General features: G+C 36.0%; 1 protein-coding gene and 1 long non-coding RNA gene across 2 annotated transcripts in view; one reads left to right on the plus strand and one right to left on the minus strand.

Moving 5' to 3' along the window:
* Positions 1-4450, plus strand: part of LOC136035360 (small ribosomal subunit protein mS25-like) — a 20839-nt gene extending 16389 nt beyond the window's left edge. Inside the window, exon 4 of the mRNA XM_065717110.1 lies at positions 4244-4450. Coding sequence (XP_065573182.1) covers positions 4244-4421 — 178 coding nt within the window. The 3' untranslated portion in view covers positions 4422-4450. The remainder of the gene's footprint in view (positions 1-4243) is intronic.
* Positions 4408-17258, minus strand: LOC136035362 (uncharacterized). The gene is made up of 2 exons (XR_010619396.1): positions 17087-17258; positions 4408-4549 (listed from the first exon to the last, which is right to left on the minus strand). It is a non-coding gene; the product is annotated as an uncharacterized LOC136035362 (long non-coding RNA).
* Between the last annotated feature and the right edge of the window lie 755 nt (positions 17259-18013).

Below are 18013 nucleotides of genomic sequence, written 5' to 3' on the forward strand. Positions count from 1 at the left end.
TATATTTTTAATGGAGTATTTACTGGAAACGTAATATCATTTGAGGTGAATCCCTTGTATTACAAAAAGCCAGAACCCACTGGGCCAGGGCAAAAAAAACTAAATAAGATCTCATTAAAATAAACAGATTTACATAAAAGCCACCTAATACTATAGCGCTAGTATAATATTTTACTCTTCTATAAAAATACTTCACAACAATTGGGAGTAGAAATTACATTCTACAGCCTAATCACATGTATAGTTTAAGTACATTCCTTCAGCTGAAATGATACTGGAAGTTAAATCCTCTCTCCATATTGATAGAAAGAACCGCTCATGAGAATTTGGCCTTAAAAATTACTACTCTGAGTTTCCGGACCCCCCCCCCCCAAAGAAAGGAAATTCGCTAACTTTCCTAATTCTTGCATCCAATATTGCAATAGAAGCGTCCCTCCATTTCGTGGGGACTACTTAATGTTTAGAGGCAAATGTGACCTCTAAAACTAGGACAATATTCATATAGCTTTTCAGAAATCCAAAGCCCATTAGCTATCTCCTAATTTTCTGCCGAAGTTGGCCAAACTTAGCTCGCTAGACTTTAAATCCATTGTGCCTGAGGACGGGGGTTCGAATCCTGGTGTTGCTGGTTATTTAATTAGGAACGGCGGCCAGTGGCGTGATTCTGTATGCTAGCCAGAGTTGAACCAGCTCAAAATGGGTACCTGGAAAAATTTGTTGAAGGTAAAGAGGAAGGGTGAGCTAAAGCAAAGGGTGGCTGACCCCCAACCTGCATTGCCCTTCCTGGCTGAAGGTATTGCAGTGAAGGGAAAAGACATTAAGGAATTACAAAATAGGTATAGGGTGTTCAAAGAAGTGGTGTAGTTTGCAAGACCAGGAAATCCAGACATGGAGTATCAAATATACATCAGATTCCATAGATTCCCTTGAGGTTTTCTGGCACCAGATATGGTTAAAATAAATTTATTTTCATTTAAGTTTTACAATTTAAATTCAATTAAATTTTAATTTCCCTATTTTGTCGTATTAATTCAACTCTTAGACAGTTCAAGGTCTCTATCGATCATTTAGATTAAAAAATGTTTGGGAGAAGTTAACATTGATGTCTTGTCCTTATTTTGTCCCAAGTTTGGTCATGGTAACGATGCTGAAAAGGAATTTTGGACCCCAAGAAATCTTGCTTTAAAGGAATTTTGAAAAGAACTGATACCAATTTAGTTGTCGAAAAAAAAAAAAAAAAAAAAAAAAAAAAAAAAAAAAAAAAAAAAAAAAAAAAAAAAAAAAAAAAACGTCGATCAGTTTGTGGCGCGTCGCTGAAAATTTTTCCACCGCCGAATTTTATTTCGACATGGCTTCGGGGACTAACAAAGGTTTTTAACCAAAATTTTTTAGTCCCTTTTAAGAACCCAGAAATCATACACAATACGCTCATTCCACCTTGTTGAAATAATGAAAAATAAATAAAAAATGTAACCAGTGTACTTTCTTACCTTTCTATCTTAACAAGTTTTGATGCAATTTCTATGCACATTTTTCGCAACCCACAAAAATGTGAACGACACTTTACAAAGAAAATTGGCCAATAATTTGATTTGTGTACTTATAAAGCTCTAGGAATTGACACTACCATGACTCTGCAACAAATTTTTCTTATATTTTAGGCTTAAACACGAATTTTTTCTTTAGTTATAGGTTTACTAGTGGTAACAATTTTATCTACCTCTTTGGTAAGTTTCTATCTAGATTTTCTCAGACTACACTTTGAATAGTTTTCCAATGAAATATTCTTCCAGGACCCGTTTTGGGATATTTTGTCCATTTGGGGCCATTGACATGCTACTCGGAATAAGTTTTTTACTCGATACTAAGCGAAAAGTTTACACTGGAAGTTCCAGATTAGGAGAAGCTTCCTTCCTTGGATGTCCAAATTCGAAAAAGGGTTCCAACTTTGAATTTTCTTTATATAAGAAACTGAATAATAATGATCGCTGTTTGCATTTCTCTTAAAATCGTCCCCTTCTGTGAAAAGAGACATAACCATTTCTTTCGTTTATACTATAGTTTTTAAAAATTATTCAGGCATTAGTATAGTCTCTGAGCTAAATTACACGAAAGATAGATTATTTTTATGGTCTTGTTGACTTCATTTTGACCAGATTATTGAAAAATACTAAAAAAAGGCAAAAATATAATAATGAACACATCTCTTATTGCTCAGTCAATCTCGCCAAGGAAAAGAAAAATTTCATAATATTATCATTTACATTTACACATAACTAAGCAACTAACTTGAAAATTTTTTTACGGAAACATAATCTTTCGGCTATGTACAAGAAAGAACTTAAGGTTGAACGTTTTTTTCGATTTTAGAGAAGTTAAAAACATATCCTATTCCTGGTAGTAGTGTATATAGATTCCTGTGAGGAATTTCACATGGGCAGAATCCATTAACAGTTGGGAGAAAGGTTTCGTTAACCCAAACTTTCAATAGACAAATCTAGAAAGTCTAAAAGTAAAAATGATGATTTTAATCCTGCTTTGCCTCTCCATGCTTTTGAATACCCAATAATTTAGTTTTTTGTGATGAGACAACCTTAGTGCTGACAATAAATGGTTCACATAATCAAGTTTTAATTTTCAGACTTTTTTGCGTTTGTTTATGTTATTAAGGTCAATTTTTTCTTTTTAACATTTCCTTTAGCATTGAACATGACTTAATGGCTGTCTTTGCTGAAATATCTGCTTGGTTTCCGCTACTCACTCGCTAAAAACTACAATTGTTTTCTTCATTTTTCTTTTCGTGCCCTTGGTATTTCTGGCTGGTTGTTGCTACTCCTACTTTAGTACTATCTCCAGGTATATTGGAACACGGCTCATTTTCCAAGGAGGTATTTCAGGAAATTTACTGAAAGATATACTGTTGGTCTTTTAGTTGGGTACAGAGTTACAGAAATATATCGAGGATCATAGTCAATACATTTTCTTCATAGCCAACGGTGTCTTCTAAAACGCGAAGTAGATGTCCGTATTGCTGTACTTCTGTATAAGTTCATCACAATTAGTCTGTTAAATCACCTAGTAGGTAACATAGGACAATTCTCAGTGGCAAGTTTTGAGCTTCTTTTAGATTTACTTTCAAAGCTTTTTCACAGGGCCTTGATGCTATGATCTTGCATTCAATTTTACAGTTTTTTTTTAGACTTTTTCTTTATGAATTGTGTATTTAGATGAAACATCCAAGAAGCCGAAAGAAATCTATTATGGATTCCAGGTGCTGTTTTTCAGAAGAAGAAGCTGGAAAAAAGAAGCTGAGAATCAGTATAATAGTTTTGACAAAAGGTCGAAATGAAAATTCTACTTCTGTAGACTAGTATTTTAGTGGTTTATACTTTTTTGGGGCCAGTGGTCACCCTAGTTAGCATTAGCAGTGGTGTAGCTTGGTTGTTAAGGGGTGGTTGTCATCCTCTGAGGTAGCACCAAACTGAGGTTTTAATCATCAATGCTATGTCTTTGTGATAGTGATGGTGCGGGGGGGGGGAACTTATATTTCCCCCTGAAAACCATAATTGCACCTCTAGGCATTAGTTGGCTATTATTTAGCAGAGATATTAAAGACAAAAGAGAAGTAATAAGAATGTAAGCTGCACACGAGTCAAGGTATTTCTTTCATTCATCATCTTGCAATGAACCAACAAGGATTCAGGAACTCTTGGCACCCAGGCAACACGAGGAAATATTTAAAAATTCTCAGGAACATCATAATCCTGGCTAAATGCATGGATACATCTCAAACTAACGAATAAAATGATATAAGTTTCTTGTCCTTTTGGTGCAAGTTACAGCAGTAGACATGCCATGAAATCTCAAGCTTCACAGGGAATAAGCGTGAGTTAATGCAAAATGAAGCATAAATGCACATAATGCGATTTTGTTTTTTTCTCAACACAAATTTAACAAAAAACGGTTGGTATATTTCATAAAATTTAGTGATATTGACGTCCCTGTCATGGTTTCAATAGATTTATGATAAATTTATATATGTCAAAACACTATTTTTAATCAGTTATGGATATTTAAAGGGCACTATGCATACAGTGTATCAATTTGGTTCCCTTATGTGGTTCATTTTTTCTTCTTTTTTGTCTTAGGTATAGTCCATTTTTAAAAAGTACAAATTTGATGGTCAGGGATCAAATCTATTAAATCGTATGTATAATTTGAACAACAAGCAATTCTTTTTCAGAGCTCAGCTTCAACTGGAAGCCAAGTCCTCAGAAGATAATCCTGCCAACTTTGGGGCCACCTGCTCAAAGCACTGTATATGTGAAGTCCCAGGACAAGTCCCATGCCCTTCAGTAGTGCCATTGCCAAAGACAATGCGTGGAAAATATGTATTTAACCCAGATCTGTTAAACGAGTAATTTATTAAATGTAAAAATTCTCTGAATAACCAGATTACTACACAATTGCAGGCATAATGTCAAATCCATCTAATTCTCTTGTTAACTGAATGCCAAGTGCTAAAAATCCCAGTGATTTCACAATAGACCTGAAAATAAAAACATTCTATGAACGATTCCCTTGTGGAATATTTCAATAAAGTAGTATAAATTTAATTTCCTAAATTAACCGTATAGTAGTCTATGCAGAGGTGCACTCGAATCCAAATCTTAGGAGGGACAAGAGATTTTTTATGTGGAAGAGGAAATAATCCATGGCAAACCAAGTACACATCTTTCCTGATGCAGTGTCCTTTGTACCAGTCTTGGGAGGGGGATTTCCTTATTTTCGAAAAAGTTAAGGCAAAAAATTTGCCTTATTTTCGAAAAAGGGAGGAAACACCCCCAAAAGTCAAAGAATCTTAACGAAAATCACACCACAAGATTCAGAATACTAATGAACCCTATTGATAGGGGTTCGAGCTTCTATCTACAAAAATTTGAAAAATTTGTATTTTTTGGATTATAAGTGTATGTTCGTTTTCTTCCCAGGGATGATTGTATTGAACCAATGATCCCACAAGATCCGAAGAAGGCTTATTCAAACGATAATCAGAAGTTCTAGCGACCTTTTTAATGAACCAATAAGATTGAAGGCAGCTACACCCCTCCTCCAAATTCGTCCACCAAAACTTTGAGAAAACCTTTTTTTTCAGCATAGTACAAACATCCAATAACTACGGTACATTTTTGGTGATGATAGAACCCTCCATAGTCCCTGTAGAAAGCGCTTTAAGGTACCAAAACGTCATGATATGAAGGGAAGCCTGTCGAACCAATAGTAATAGAAGATCGACTGAGGGCTCATTTGAACGGAAATTAAAAGTTTTAGTGCCCTGTTTAAGTGACCAAAAAGATTAGGGGGCAGATAGCCTCCCTCCCCCGAAATCCTCCGACCACAATTTTTAGATAGGCATTTTCTTCAACATAGTTCAAAGGTCCAATAAATATGCGTTTAGTGGTGATATGACCTTTCATAACCCCCTGGGGAATGTAAGTAACGCAATTATGGTGATATAAGGGAAATTATATCAAACCAAGAGTCCGAGAAGATTGACAGGGAGCTCACTTGAAAGGAAATCAAAAGTTCTAGTGGACCTTTTAAGTCACCAAGAATGTAGAAGGGCAGGCAGCCCTCCCCCAGAGCCATTTAATCAAAATTTTTAGACAGCCTTTTTGTTCAGAGGAGCTGTTTGGTCCAATAAATATGCGTTTGGGGATAACAAGACCCCCATAGCCCCTGGTGGAAAGGCTGTAACGCAATTTTATAGTAAAAATATTATTTAGAAATTATTAGAATAAAACTACAACTTGCTTATCATTTTTACTGAATAATCAGACTTTGCTTAAAATTGAAATTCTGATACAACATTTTAGTTCTTAAGCTGAAGAATACTTTATTTACTTTCCATCAACTAATCCATAACAAAACTATATCAATTAAAAGTGAAAAATTGTTATAAACGAAGTTTTCCAAATACAGTCAAAAGGAATATTAAAACCGAAATAAACTAAATACTGGAGTCAAATTTAAAAACAAGTATAGATTGCCCCAAATAATAATGAATATGTGATCCCTTTAAGCTCTGTTAAGGCTGGTGTGTCATTTGCCCTCTACTAAAACTGAAATGGTTTTGAATAGTTTACTTAAAATCTTCTCATTGTCTTCGACATTGAAATATGGAAAAATTTTAAAACTTCCAGAAAGTCTTTATATATATATATATATATATATATATATATATATATATATATATATATATATATATATATATATTATATATCATTTATCAGTATTTTTGATTTACCCAATCTAGTTTTATTATTTGTATATAATATCAATGTCGTATTCAGGATTTTTGTTTGCCAGGTTGGAAGGGGCAGTACAATACGACCTAATATTTTTTTCCAGACTTTATAATATTAAGGAAAGAATTGACGAGAAAACTCAGCTTAACTAGCTTCAGAACCCTTATAGAGAAGGCCAAGCATTGACATGGCGCAATTTGCAAAATTTCTGTAAGCGAAATTGTATTTGTTGGTTATTTGTGAAACTTTTGATTGAATATTTCCAGTTTCTGAAAAGTTTTTTAACTAAAAGTTATTACTTTCGAATAATAATAGCCATATAGCCTACAGAAAAGCTGCATCCTGAGAATCAGAATAAGACAGGCAGTTGAAGTTGGCATGCTCATCCAATATTAGGAGCACAAAGGATTTTTTTTATAAAAAATAACTAAAAAAAAAAAAAAAAATGATCCCAACTTCTCTTCTCCCAGTGCATTCAATAGAAAAAAAAACTATTTGAACATTTACAAAAAAGTAAATGCCACCTACACTTTAAATTAGATAAAAATAGCAGCCAAAGAGTGGTCTTCGCATTATTGTACTACTATGTCTAAAAACTACAATACCTTCTCGCAGAGAGGACGTCCTCCCGCTATAGGAAGTCCTCGCTTACAGTAACCACTTTATACCATTAACAAGAGCTAAGAGCTCATATGGCACTTGTGACGAGTCGGATGAGCCAAGAACCAAGAGGTCATATGGTATGAGCTCTAGCAAAATTCTATGGATCAATAGATTGATTTAAAAGGAAAATCGGAGGTTTAATGCCGGTATGAATCAATAGATTGATTTAAAAGAAAATCGGAGGTTTAATGCCGGTCGGGATTTAAACTAGACCTCCGTTGCCTGAGCAACGTGAAGTGTTGCGGCAACCTATGTCCGGCTTCGCCGAATAAAGTGTTGCGAGAGCAACACTTTGGTTTTGTTTCTTTGCTATCGGCTAAACGCTGAAGTTGTCAGCCTATCGAAGCTTTTAAAACGTAATGTTCAAAGAAGAACGCGATCAGTAATCACATGATCAAAGGCTATTCCTCACCGTCGAAAAAACAACAATAACAAAAGAATATCGAAAGAAGGGACTAAATTGACTTTGCAGCCAGTTGAACTTTATCCTTTTCAATCGTAGACATCGTGACGGATCAAGACATGGAACAATATCTTATATAATCTAGTTGGTATTATAAAGCTATCTGTAACTTTTCAGGATCAAAATACCATTGATGACACTCTATTAATTATTACGAAACTGCCTCGTTGTTTTACGTTGTCGTTTGTACCCGTTGCGTAGACACCTAATTCTAGGTTACAATGAATATGGGTAGGCTACACCAACTAGCAAAAGTTACAAGCCCCTCTTCACTAAAGATGATATGTAGCCTAACAGACGATTATTACTTACAAGTCCCCTACATGTCTTACCACTGGAACCAACTCGGTCTTATCATAAAATATACTGGAAACAAATAATAGGTACACCAAATAGCAAAATTTGCAAACCCCTCACTGCCGAAGATGATTATGAGCTAACAGCTGACCTTTCCTTTCCCTACATGTCTCACAATTGGTGTCGGCTTATTTTTGGTTTCAGTGTGAACCCTACTACTGAAGTTGTCAACACCTTGAAACTTTCAAACTAGTATATCTCAGGAAGGAATTTTTGTATCAAAAAATAGATGACATATACTTTGATTAGCTCATCAAGAGCTATCGATTGCCGTCGAAAAAAAAATTCTATCTGTCTTAGTTCAAAAGTTGATTTTTTTGCCATAGGCCAACTTTCTAACGTCACCAGTTAGAAACGAGCAAAGGATAAGCTCCAATTTCTTTAGCAATGACAGAACTTTTAAAGTTTAAGAGGTACATCTGATAACATTTCTCTACCTCAATGCCAAGTCCGAAAAAATAAATGATAAACCACTGATAAACAATGATAAAGCACTGAACCCTACCCCTAACTCCCCCAAAGAGAGTGGCTCCAGAACGGTTATGTCAATCACGTATCTATGATATTTGCTTATTCTACCCACCAAGTTTCATCCCGATTTCTCTACTGCAAGTGTTTTCCAAGATTTCCAGTTTCCCCCTCCAACTCCCCCAATGTCAACACATCTGGTCGGGATTTGAAATAAGAGCTCTGAGATATGATTTCCTTCTAAATATCAAATTTCATTAAGGTCTGGTCACCCATTCTTAAGTTAAAAATTCCTCAATTTTTTTATTTTTCCAAATAAACACCCCCCCCCCCAGATCCTCCAAAGTGAACAGATCCGTTCGAATTATCTCTATCACGTATCTATACCTTGTGCTTATTCTTCCCATCAAGTTTCATCCCGATCTCTCCACTCTAAGCGTTTTCCAAGATTTCCGTTTCCCCCCTCCAGCCCCCTATGTCCCCGCATCTGATTCGAATTGAAAATGGAGCATCTGAGACAAAATATCCCTCTATATATCAAGTTTCATTAAGATCCAATCACCCATTCGTAAGATAAATACACCTCAATTTTCACATTTTCCAAGAATTCCGGTTTCCCCCTCCAACTCCCCCCAATATCCCCGGATCTGGTCGGGATTTGAAATAAGAGATCTAAAGCACAAGATCCTTCTAAATATCTAATTTCATAAAGATCTAATCACCTGTTTGTAAATTTTCTTATTTTTTTCGTATTTTTCTAATTTTTTCAAATTACTCCCTCCCCCCCCCCCACCTCCACTAAAGAGAGGGATCCAGTCCGGTTATGTCAATCACGTATCTTGGACATGTTTTTAATTCTCCCACCAAGTTTCATCCTAATCTCTCTGCTTTAAGAGTTTTCCAAAATTTCTGGTCCCCCCCCCCCAAGGACGCTGGATCTGGTCGGGATTTAAAATGAGAGATCTGAGTTACGAGGTCCTTCTAAATATGAAATTTCATTATGATAGGATCTATCATTCGTAAGTTAAAAATACCTCATTTTTCTAATTTTTCAGAATTACCCTCCCCCCCCCCCTCCAACTCACCAAAATAGAGCGGATCCGTTCCGCTTATGTCAATCATGCATCTGGGACTACTGCTTATTTCTCCCATCAAGTTTCATCCTGATCCCTCCACTCTAAGCGTTTTCCAAGATTTTAGGTTCCCCCCCCAAAAAAAACTCTCCCAAATGTCACCGGATCCAGAGCGGATCTGTTCCGGTTATGTAAGTCAAGTATCTTTGACTTGCTTTTATTCTTCCCACCAAGTTTTATCCTGATGTCTTCGCTTTAAGTGTTTTCCAAGATTTCTGCCCCCCCCCCCTACTCCCCCTTAACGACTCTGGATCCGGTGGGATTTAAAGTAAGAGATCCGAGTTATGAGGCCCTTCTAAATATGAAATTTCATTAAGATCCAATCACTCCTTCGTTCTAATTTTTCATAATTAACCCTCCCCCCCAACTCCCCCAAATAGAGCGGATCTGTTCTGGTTATGTCAATCACGTATCTCGGACTTCTGCTTATTTTTCCCACCAAGTTTCATCCTGATCCCTCCACTCTAAGCGTTTTCCAAGATTTTAGGTTCCCCCCTCCAACTACCCCCAATGTCACTGGATCTTGTCGAAATTTAAAATAAGAGCTCTTACCAAAGTCAGCAATCATTTAACCATTTAGGCTGATGACCCAAAACTATTTGGTGTACTTGATAAATCACTGATACAATCTGACCTTGACCACATTCAGGCATGGGCAGATGGTGGCTTTTCTGTTTCAACATATTAAAATGCGTCACTATTCATTTTAGTCACAATAATCCTCTGGACTAATACACTATGAATGATAATCAGACATTATCCCCCATTCCTCTCCAAACTTGCATCAGTGGGAAAGAACTGGGAGCCACAGTAGACCATCTTCTGAAGTTCCATGAACACTCCATGCACAAATAGTTTCCAAAGCAAATTCTAGCCTTGGACTTATTAAGCAATCCCTTACAAGCCAATCACATGGAATCTTCTTGAAGCTATACAAGGTGATTGTGAGACCAGTTCCTGACTTTGGAACCTGCATTGCTGGCCCTTAATACAAAGGTGATATACCATAGATTGAAGGTGTACAAAGGAGGGCCACCAAGTACATCTCTGGACTTGGTGAGAACTGTATAGTGAAAGGCTATCTAACCCAAACATCCCATCTTTGACCTTCTGACGCAAGCGAAGTGACATGTTACTCACATATAAATTTGTCAACCAACCCCAGAGTAAGCTCTTTACCCAGTTACCCAACAAAAGACAAACACAGGGTCATTCTAAGAAGCTTCACAAGCCTTGAGTTAAGAGTAGAATCAGACAGGACTTCTTTAGCCAAAGGGTCATCATAATTGGAACTATTTAAGCAAGGAAACAGTCTTCAATATTAGCTGAAGTTTTTAAAAGGAGACTTGACAAAGAATGGGAAGCCAAACCTTCAAGATACAACTGGAGATGCCCATCTTTTGAGTCTCATAAACAGTAATTAATATATATCTACATATAAGAGTTGTGCTAGGATGCATAGCCCACTTGTCATACCCAACCAACTTGCATACTCTATCAGAAATCGATGTTGTGAAGTGGTGTCTACTCAAAACTATAGAAGAATGGTCCCCTTGATCATACCTATTTGTGGTCACAGTAACCAAGTGGGCTTAAATTGCATCTATCCTACACACTCTTAGTCGTAAGGCGTGTCACTGGGCCATAAACACAGTCACAACCCCGTTCTTTTGTATTTTGTGTAAAGTCTAAACTGTTATCTCTACAACAAAACCAAACATATCCAACATTGGACCTTATTTTGCTCCAAAGTGCGAATTAAGGTATTTAATGTAATTAAGGTATATCTGGATTCAGGGTAAAATTCTGGTTCTACAGATGTTCATTTCTCAGCTATCTCATCAGTGAGTTTATGTGCTCAATCACACACAGAGACAAGTTACAAACTGAAAAGATATCTTGCTTAATATAGGAGCTACAAGGTATGACTACATTAATGTAACAAAAAAATAATACCTGTACATTATTGGGGCTAAATATGGTTCCATCAGGCAGGCAGAGGATGCAAATTGAAATTGAATTGATTAGGATATTTGGGGAGAGCATACAAAAAGGAATTGAGTCGTTTATTCTTATGTCTCTATATCAGTTGTGAGATATTGTATATATTGACCTTTTTCTACCTAACAATTGCCTCAGATTGAATGTATGATAGATATAGATAACTTTGAAGACCACACTGTCTTTCCATGACGAAAGTAAAACAGTTCAAAATAGGGATGAAACCTTTTAATTGACAGTGAATATATATAAAAATTATTCAACTGGATATTTCGAACACATATACAGTGTTCATCATGAGCAGTAAAACTAACCTGTTTTACTGAGTATAGCCTAATTGTGGAAAATACTGCCTAATCTTTGAACAAGGATTTAAGACTTAATCATAGACAAGTATTGCAGTCAAGAATAATTGAATGTTAAATAGTCCAGATTTAAAACTAATGACATACTTTTGCTTAAACTTTTATCTAAATCTTCATCATATCTGGGGTTAGGAAAGCATTTAGGAAAGACAAACTTTTAGTAAAAATATTTGGCACTATTCAGAAACTAGGAACACTACCTTAATCATAGTCTTTGGAGTTCCTTCCATTTAATCTACGTTTTCACCAGTTTTGTATTTAGCCTAAGACTGAATCATGGAGTACAAATGACATGGCAGGGAAAATTATTTTTAGAAATAGTGGTAAATAGAGAGGTAATTGAGTCTGTATAACTTGACCTTACTGACGAAGACCAGTGCCAAAGCTCTCTCAGGGTTGGTTGCATTTATTGAAGCCCATCTTCACCCTTAGCCATTAAGACTGAGAACACACTCTCATTAATGTTCCATCAAGCTATTGATGGCAGGCCATACTGGGAGTCTAAATAGTTTTAAACACAAGTATTATCGTCTGCTGTCACAGGAATGCCCAAAGCAACTAGATTATTTTTTTTGCTGCTCTCTATTTATTTTGTTGTGCACTGTTTAGTCTGTTTGCACTTGGTGGCTGATGTCTGTTCTTAGAGTCTTGGTTTTTGCCTTTACAGTATCAGATGCAATAGTTCAATAGTTTCAACTTTGGATTTAACTGTTTCTATGCTGCAGTTCAATCTTTCAGACAATGAGCTAATTTGCAGGGATAGACTCACTTGTAATCAAGAAATTGCATTTGTAACAATTTTAGTAATGTCATCCATGGTAGCAGCAACTGAATTAGCTTGGTTTTCAGTTGGATTAATTTTACATAGAATACACAACCATTGGCAACCTATTTTTGATGTCCCTATAGTCTCCATTTGTGTTGGGAAAGAACTTTACCCATCTGTGGGACAAAGGGCAGCAAGGAAACATCTCCATTCATCACTCATGGCTGAAACTGCAATGATATTGTCCCCTTCAGGGGTCAGCAAGGTTTTAGCCATCTTTCAACCCCAGTCTAGTGTACTGTGCAGTGTATTCTGCAACAACTTCTTCTATGGCTACTGTGGGGATTTCAAATGTGTGCTATAATAGGAAGGCAACTTTCATCCATCCACAGAACAGGTCCAAGATAGGACCATGTTTTTTTTTCCAAAGAATATGTGTTACAAGCGGCTGGCCAGTCCTTTGACAAATTTTCTTGTTACTGACTTACTGCTGCCAGTGAATGCATGTGATTCTCCTAGAGCTTGTTTATCTTCCTACATTCACTTATATATAGCAAAGTAGATATAACATTACTGTTAAGGGGTCTAATATTTCCCATTTCTCTCCAAACAGGTCTGAGCTTATTAAATGCAGAGGCAGGTTGCACTGAATTCTCTGTAGCCTAAGTCACTCTTTTCTTCAAATTGATTTGACAATTTGTTAAAATAGTTGAAATTGTATTGTATATATACAATTTAGGGTATATATTTGTATATTAGGAGGGGGGCAAATGAATGTAATGTTTTGGTCCGGGATCAAATTCTGATTTTAAATGTGTGTACATTTTTAGGATATCTCATTAGTGAGCTAATCAGAAAATTTACTAGGACCATCACTTTACATATGTATTTACTCCATCTGATAATGCCCCTCTTCTAGAGCTGGCATCACTTATACCATCACAACCCATATGCCCCTGATTACAGTTAGATAATAGAGTAGATGTAGAGACACACCTAAACAGGTTGAACCTAAATCAGTGAGACATGATGGTGTACACCCAAGGTTTCCAAAAAAATTACATGTTGAACTGTCAGGTCTGCTCACTTTTCAAGGGATACACTTTTGCCAAGGGATTTCTCACCTTTTTCAGAAATCCCTTGGCAAAAGTGTATCCTACAGCATTGGCACATAAACCACATACACAAGGATGGTAGCAAAGAGAATTTAATTAATTACCAGCCAATCAGTATCACCTCTGTAGTTGGGAAGCTAATAGAAGCAATTTTTCATAATGCAATCCTGAAACACCTGACAACCAATAAACTATCCTCAGCATGGCTTTAGGTCTGGTTTGTCACTTGAAACATGCCTGATTGAACCATCTTAGTGGCATGATGCTGGACATCCTTAAGCAAATTTTTATCTTTTTTGAAAAAAGGGGCTGTCAATGACATTCCAACCTCCAGACGTGGTTGCACAAGTGCCTTATATAACTTCAGAAAAACTCTTGGGTATTGGCTGGAGATGGCTCTTTTTATGATACTGAGGGATTTATTTGCAGAAGATGAAACAGACTTAGCATGGCTGCTAAACTTTAATTGGTGATCAACAATAACCCCAATATCTCTTTTATCAGAAACAGCAGAATAGAAGTTGTCTAGAAAGAAATACTTATGATGCTTATTGTGTTTGCCAAAATGGATGACATGGCATTTGTCAACATTAAAAGCAAGGAACCAGATGTTAGCCCATCTTTTATTTATTTATTTAAGAATTAATGATGCTTCTTGACTACTAAGGTCCCTGCAGTGCATTCCTGCAGTGTGATTTGATCTCTGGGTCCCGTATTACCAAGCTAAGGTCAAATCCACTGCATCACCAAAGGACTGTTAGCCCATCTTCCTAGACTGTCAAGATCTGTTTGAATTGATTGCTGGTCAGAGGGAGTTGCTGCTTTTCCAACTGTTTTGAGTTATCAGCATAAAGGGTAATAAGATTTGAAAGAAGGGTGAGAAAATCATTGACATAGAAGTCAAAAAGTGTTGATCCAAGAATAGTGCCCTGGAGCATGGCACTTAATACAGTTGTGGAAGAAGAAAAATGAGGAGTTCCTTGTGAATAAAAAACTATGACAGTCTGTGATCTTTCAGTGAAGAAGCCCATAATTCACTGTACAACACCTTCATTGACACCTACAGCCTTCAACTGTTTGAAGCAGTTTCTGCTACTTCAACTGACATGTTCAACTCCCACCTTGATAAGGAATGGCTCTGCCAGGAGTTCCTTTACAATTGGGAAGCTACTGAGTCCTCCACAAGAGTCTAGATCAACCAACCTACACCAAACAATTTTTATTTCATTGCTGGAGCATCACAAGGATAGAAAATCCTTATATCACTCCAAGCTGCAATTCAAGGTAATGGTAGGAGTGGAAATAAAGAAATAGAATTTTTCTTATAAAATTATGAATTCTGTAATTTAAGCAAAATATATTGAACTTTAAAAAATGGAAAAATACACTAGGCTACATTGTTATGAAAAGTAAAATTTTGAAGAATAAATTTTTGAGATTTCATTGAAGTTGATACTGTTTACTAAAATACTATTTTTAAAAAGAACAGTGATTAGTTAATGCTTTATTGCCATTACTTAAGACCCTTGTTTTAAATATTATCTATGCATTTCTACCTCTTTGTTCTATTTTTCTTGTTACACCACTAAAGTAACTAGTATTTGATGTTTAATATATCTTTTATAAATATACAAGTTGTGTCTTCATTCACATTTCCTACTCTTCATAACTACCATAGTTACTAAGCAATGACACAGAGTTAGGCAACATACTAAATAGTTTGACCTATACAAATCATAAAGAGTGAATGACCCCAAAAGATGGTTCAAAACCATTTTTTTTTTTTACCTTAAAAGGCTTACCTTACTTGCTATAGTGGTCAGAGGTGTAAAGGCAAAAAGATTAAATATCATTTTTTTTATAGATAGTGAACAGCTTTTCTTTATGATGGGGTGGTTTTTATAGGCCTAACTGACTATTTTTTGTATCAATATTTTTATGCCATTTTAATCTCAACATTTTTATTAGAACTTAAACCCTTACTTATATTAAATCTACAACTGTTACCACTACCTACCTATAACACATAATTGTCAAAGTTCCCTTTAAATTACAGACATTTCTTTGTTCAAAAGTTTATCAAAGCAGCCTAATATGCACCCTCCCCCCAAAAGAAAATCCTAAATCCACCCTTGCATGGATGTGTTCAAGTCATCAGTGGACAGGGGGTTGTTCAATAAACCATGGTGCAATGTATGGGACACCACAGATGACTAACTACAATCACTGAAGCTAGCAGACAAAGGATACATCTTATCACTAGCAAGTATTAATAAAGATAATCAGGGGGGTGTTTGTGAGTGAATTAATTGTTATTTTTGGAAAGAGCACAAAAAAGGGTAAAATTCTAGTTAATTGACTTCTTGCTATATTGGAAATGGTTTAGGTTAGGAAAAAGAAACTTTCAGGGACAAATCTGCAGGCTAAAGTATGTCCCAGGAAGGTTTTTTAAAGTACCAACTTCCACTCCTTCTCTCTCTACAGGGCCCTGAAATTTGCCTACATGACAGGTAAACCTATTGAAATTTTGACAAAACAACATTTTACCTTAATTTTCAGTTACCAGTTGTCCTTTCTCTGCCTTTAGTTCTGAAAATGCCATTCCTGTTATTTGAGTAGAATTTTGAGCCATATCAATGTTTTTTCAAAATTTAGGAAATGTATTTACATATCTTTAAAACATTGTAAAATAGAATTGAGTCAAGTTATGAAGCTGAAAACAGTTTTGTTGTACTTCAATTAAGTAGAAGATCTATTTTGCAAGGTTTCACTTTTATAACACACATATTTTTAAAGGTCATCAAAGGTCAGGGCCCTCTAGATGGAGAAGGAGTGGAGGTAGTTGCTTCAAAATACTTTCCTGGGACATACTTTAGCCTGTAGATTAATCCCTGAAAGTTTCATTTTCCTAACCTAAACCCTTTCTGAGATAGCACGAAGTCAATTAACTTGAATTTTACCCAAAAAAGTAATAAATTAGTATCTTGGCAATATCTGAAAATCAGTTCTCGATGTGTAGAGATATTGACCAGGGAAAACAAAAGGCTATTTACATAGGCTTTGATGGAAGAATAACTTTTGCTCAAGGGTAAAAGGTAAGAAAAAAAATTTCCTAGATTGTAATCTTAACTGGCTCAGTCCTAATCATCTACTAATTCTAAATATCTAAGACTATCTATACCATATCCAATGTTATGAACCTAGCCTAATCTACCATATAGCCTAGCTTATACAGCCTATATGAAAGATATAGGCCTAGGCCTATTATAAGCAAGATAATTGTCCAGGATTAGGCACTGTATAAGAAGCCTACTTAGGTATGAACATGGTTCTTTTCTAGGAAAAACTTCATCTTCAGAACTCTTTGATTTAGGCCTAGGGCTTATTCATTGATCTTGCTTTGAAAGTTAGTCTAGACTAATGCATGTGCACCATAGCAGAACATACCATTTGAATGGGTCTGAGTACCAGGTGTAAAGTTTTTGTTTCAGGGTAAGGTTTTTGGGTTGAGGCCTTGATTGAGGTCCAAGAAACATTTTGATTTATTCGAAAACAAAATCCAAAACACAAGTCTTTTATTTGAAGAATCTGCGTAATTTAAGTAACAGCATTGCTAGAAACCCTGTCGCAGGAAGAAAAGAAAACATCCAGCCTCTGAGAAGTGTTTTAAATATGATTTGGAAGTTACTGACCATAAGTGCATTTAAACAATCTTTTCGAATACTTCGAATAAACCTCGTTTTAGCATAAGTACTGGATAGTCTAAATAAACTGTAATGTTATCGCATAGGCCCAATCTTTTTGTAACAAAGTTGCTAAAAGATTGGGCCTATCTAAGTCTGTGGAACTCGAATTTTCGGATTCTTTTGCTCAATCTATGTTTTTCAAGCATGGCCTCAGCGTCAGCCATGAAATTTTTCCTGTTTACGAATTTAAGGACCTACCCAAATTCTTTTTTAAATGCCGACCACTAGACCATTTGCAGAACTCCTGTCCCAGCGTTCTCCCAAAATGTGCTCGTTGTAGAGGGCCACACATATCAATAAAAGATGAGCTATGCTTTGCCGATTCAAACTATGCAAATTGCCGTCAGAAATACCCTTTCCATAGCTTTTCCTGCCCTGTTATTAAGAATCGGATAAAGTGTAAATTCACCATTCAACCCAGAGTGCATCAGTCTCAGTTATTTCGTTTAATATAAATGGTACCAAGATAAGATTTTATTATTAATGAGTTATACAGTTCCTACGATTTGTGGAGCATCTTCTCACTGCTTCAAGTTTGAATTTTTTTGCGTCAAAGTCAGCCTCATACTGCGTTCCTGAGTACTGCAAAAGTTAATGGCGGTTGCCCTTCCAGTGGACTAGCCTGTGT

The sequence above is a fragment of the Artemia franciscana genome, chromosome 14, assembly GCF_032884065.1.
Source record: "Artemia franciscana chromosome 14, ASM3288406v1, whole genome shotgun sequence".
Classification (NCBI taxonomy): domain Eukaryota; kingdom Metazoa; phylum Arthropoda; class Branchiopoda; order Anostraca; family Artemiidae; genus Artemia; species Artemia franciscana.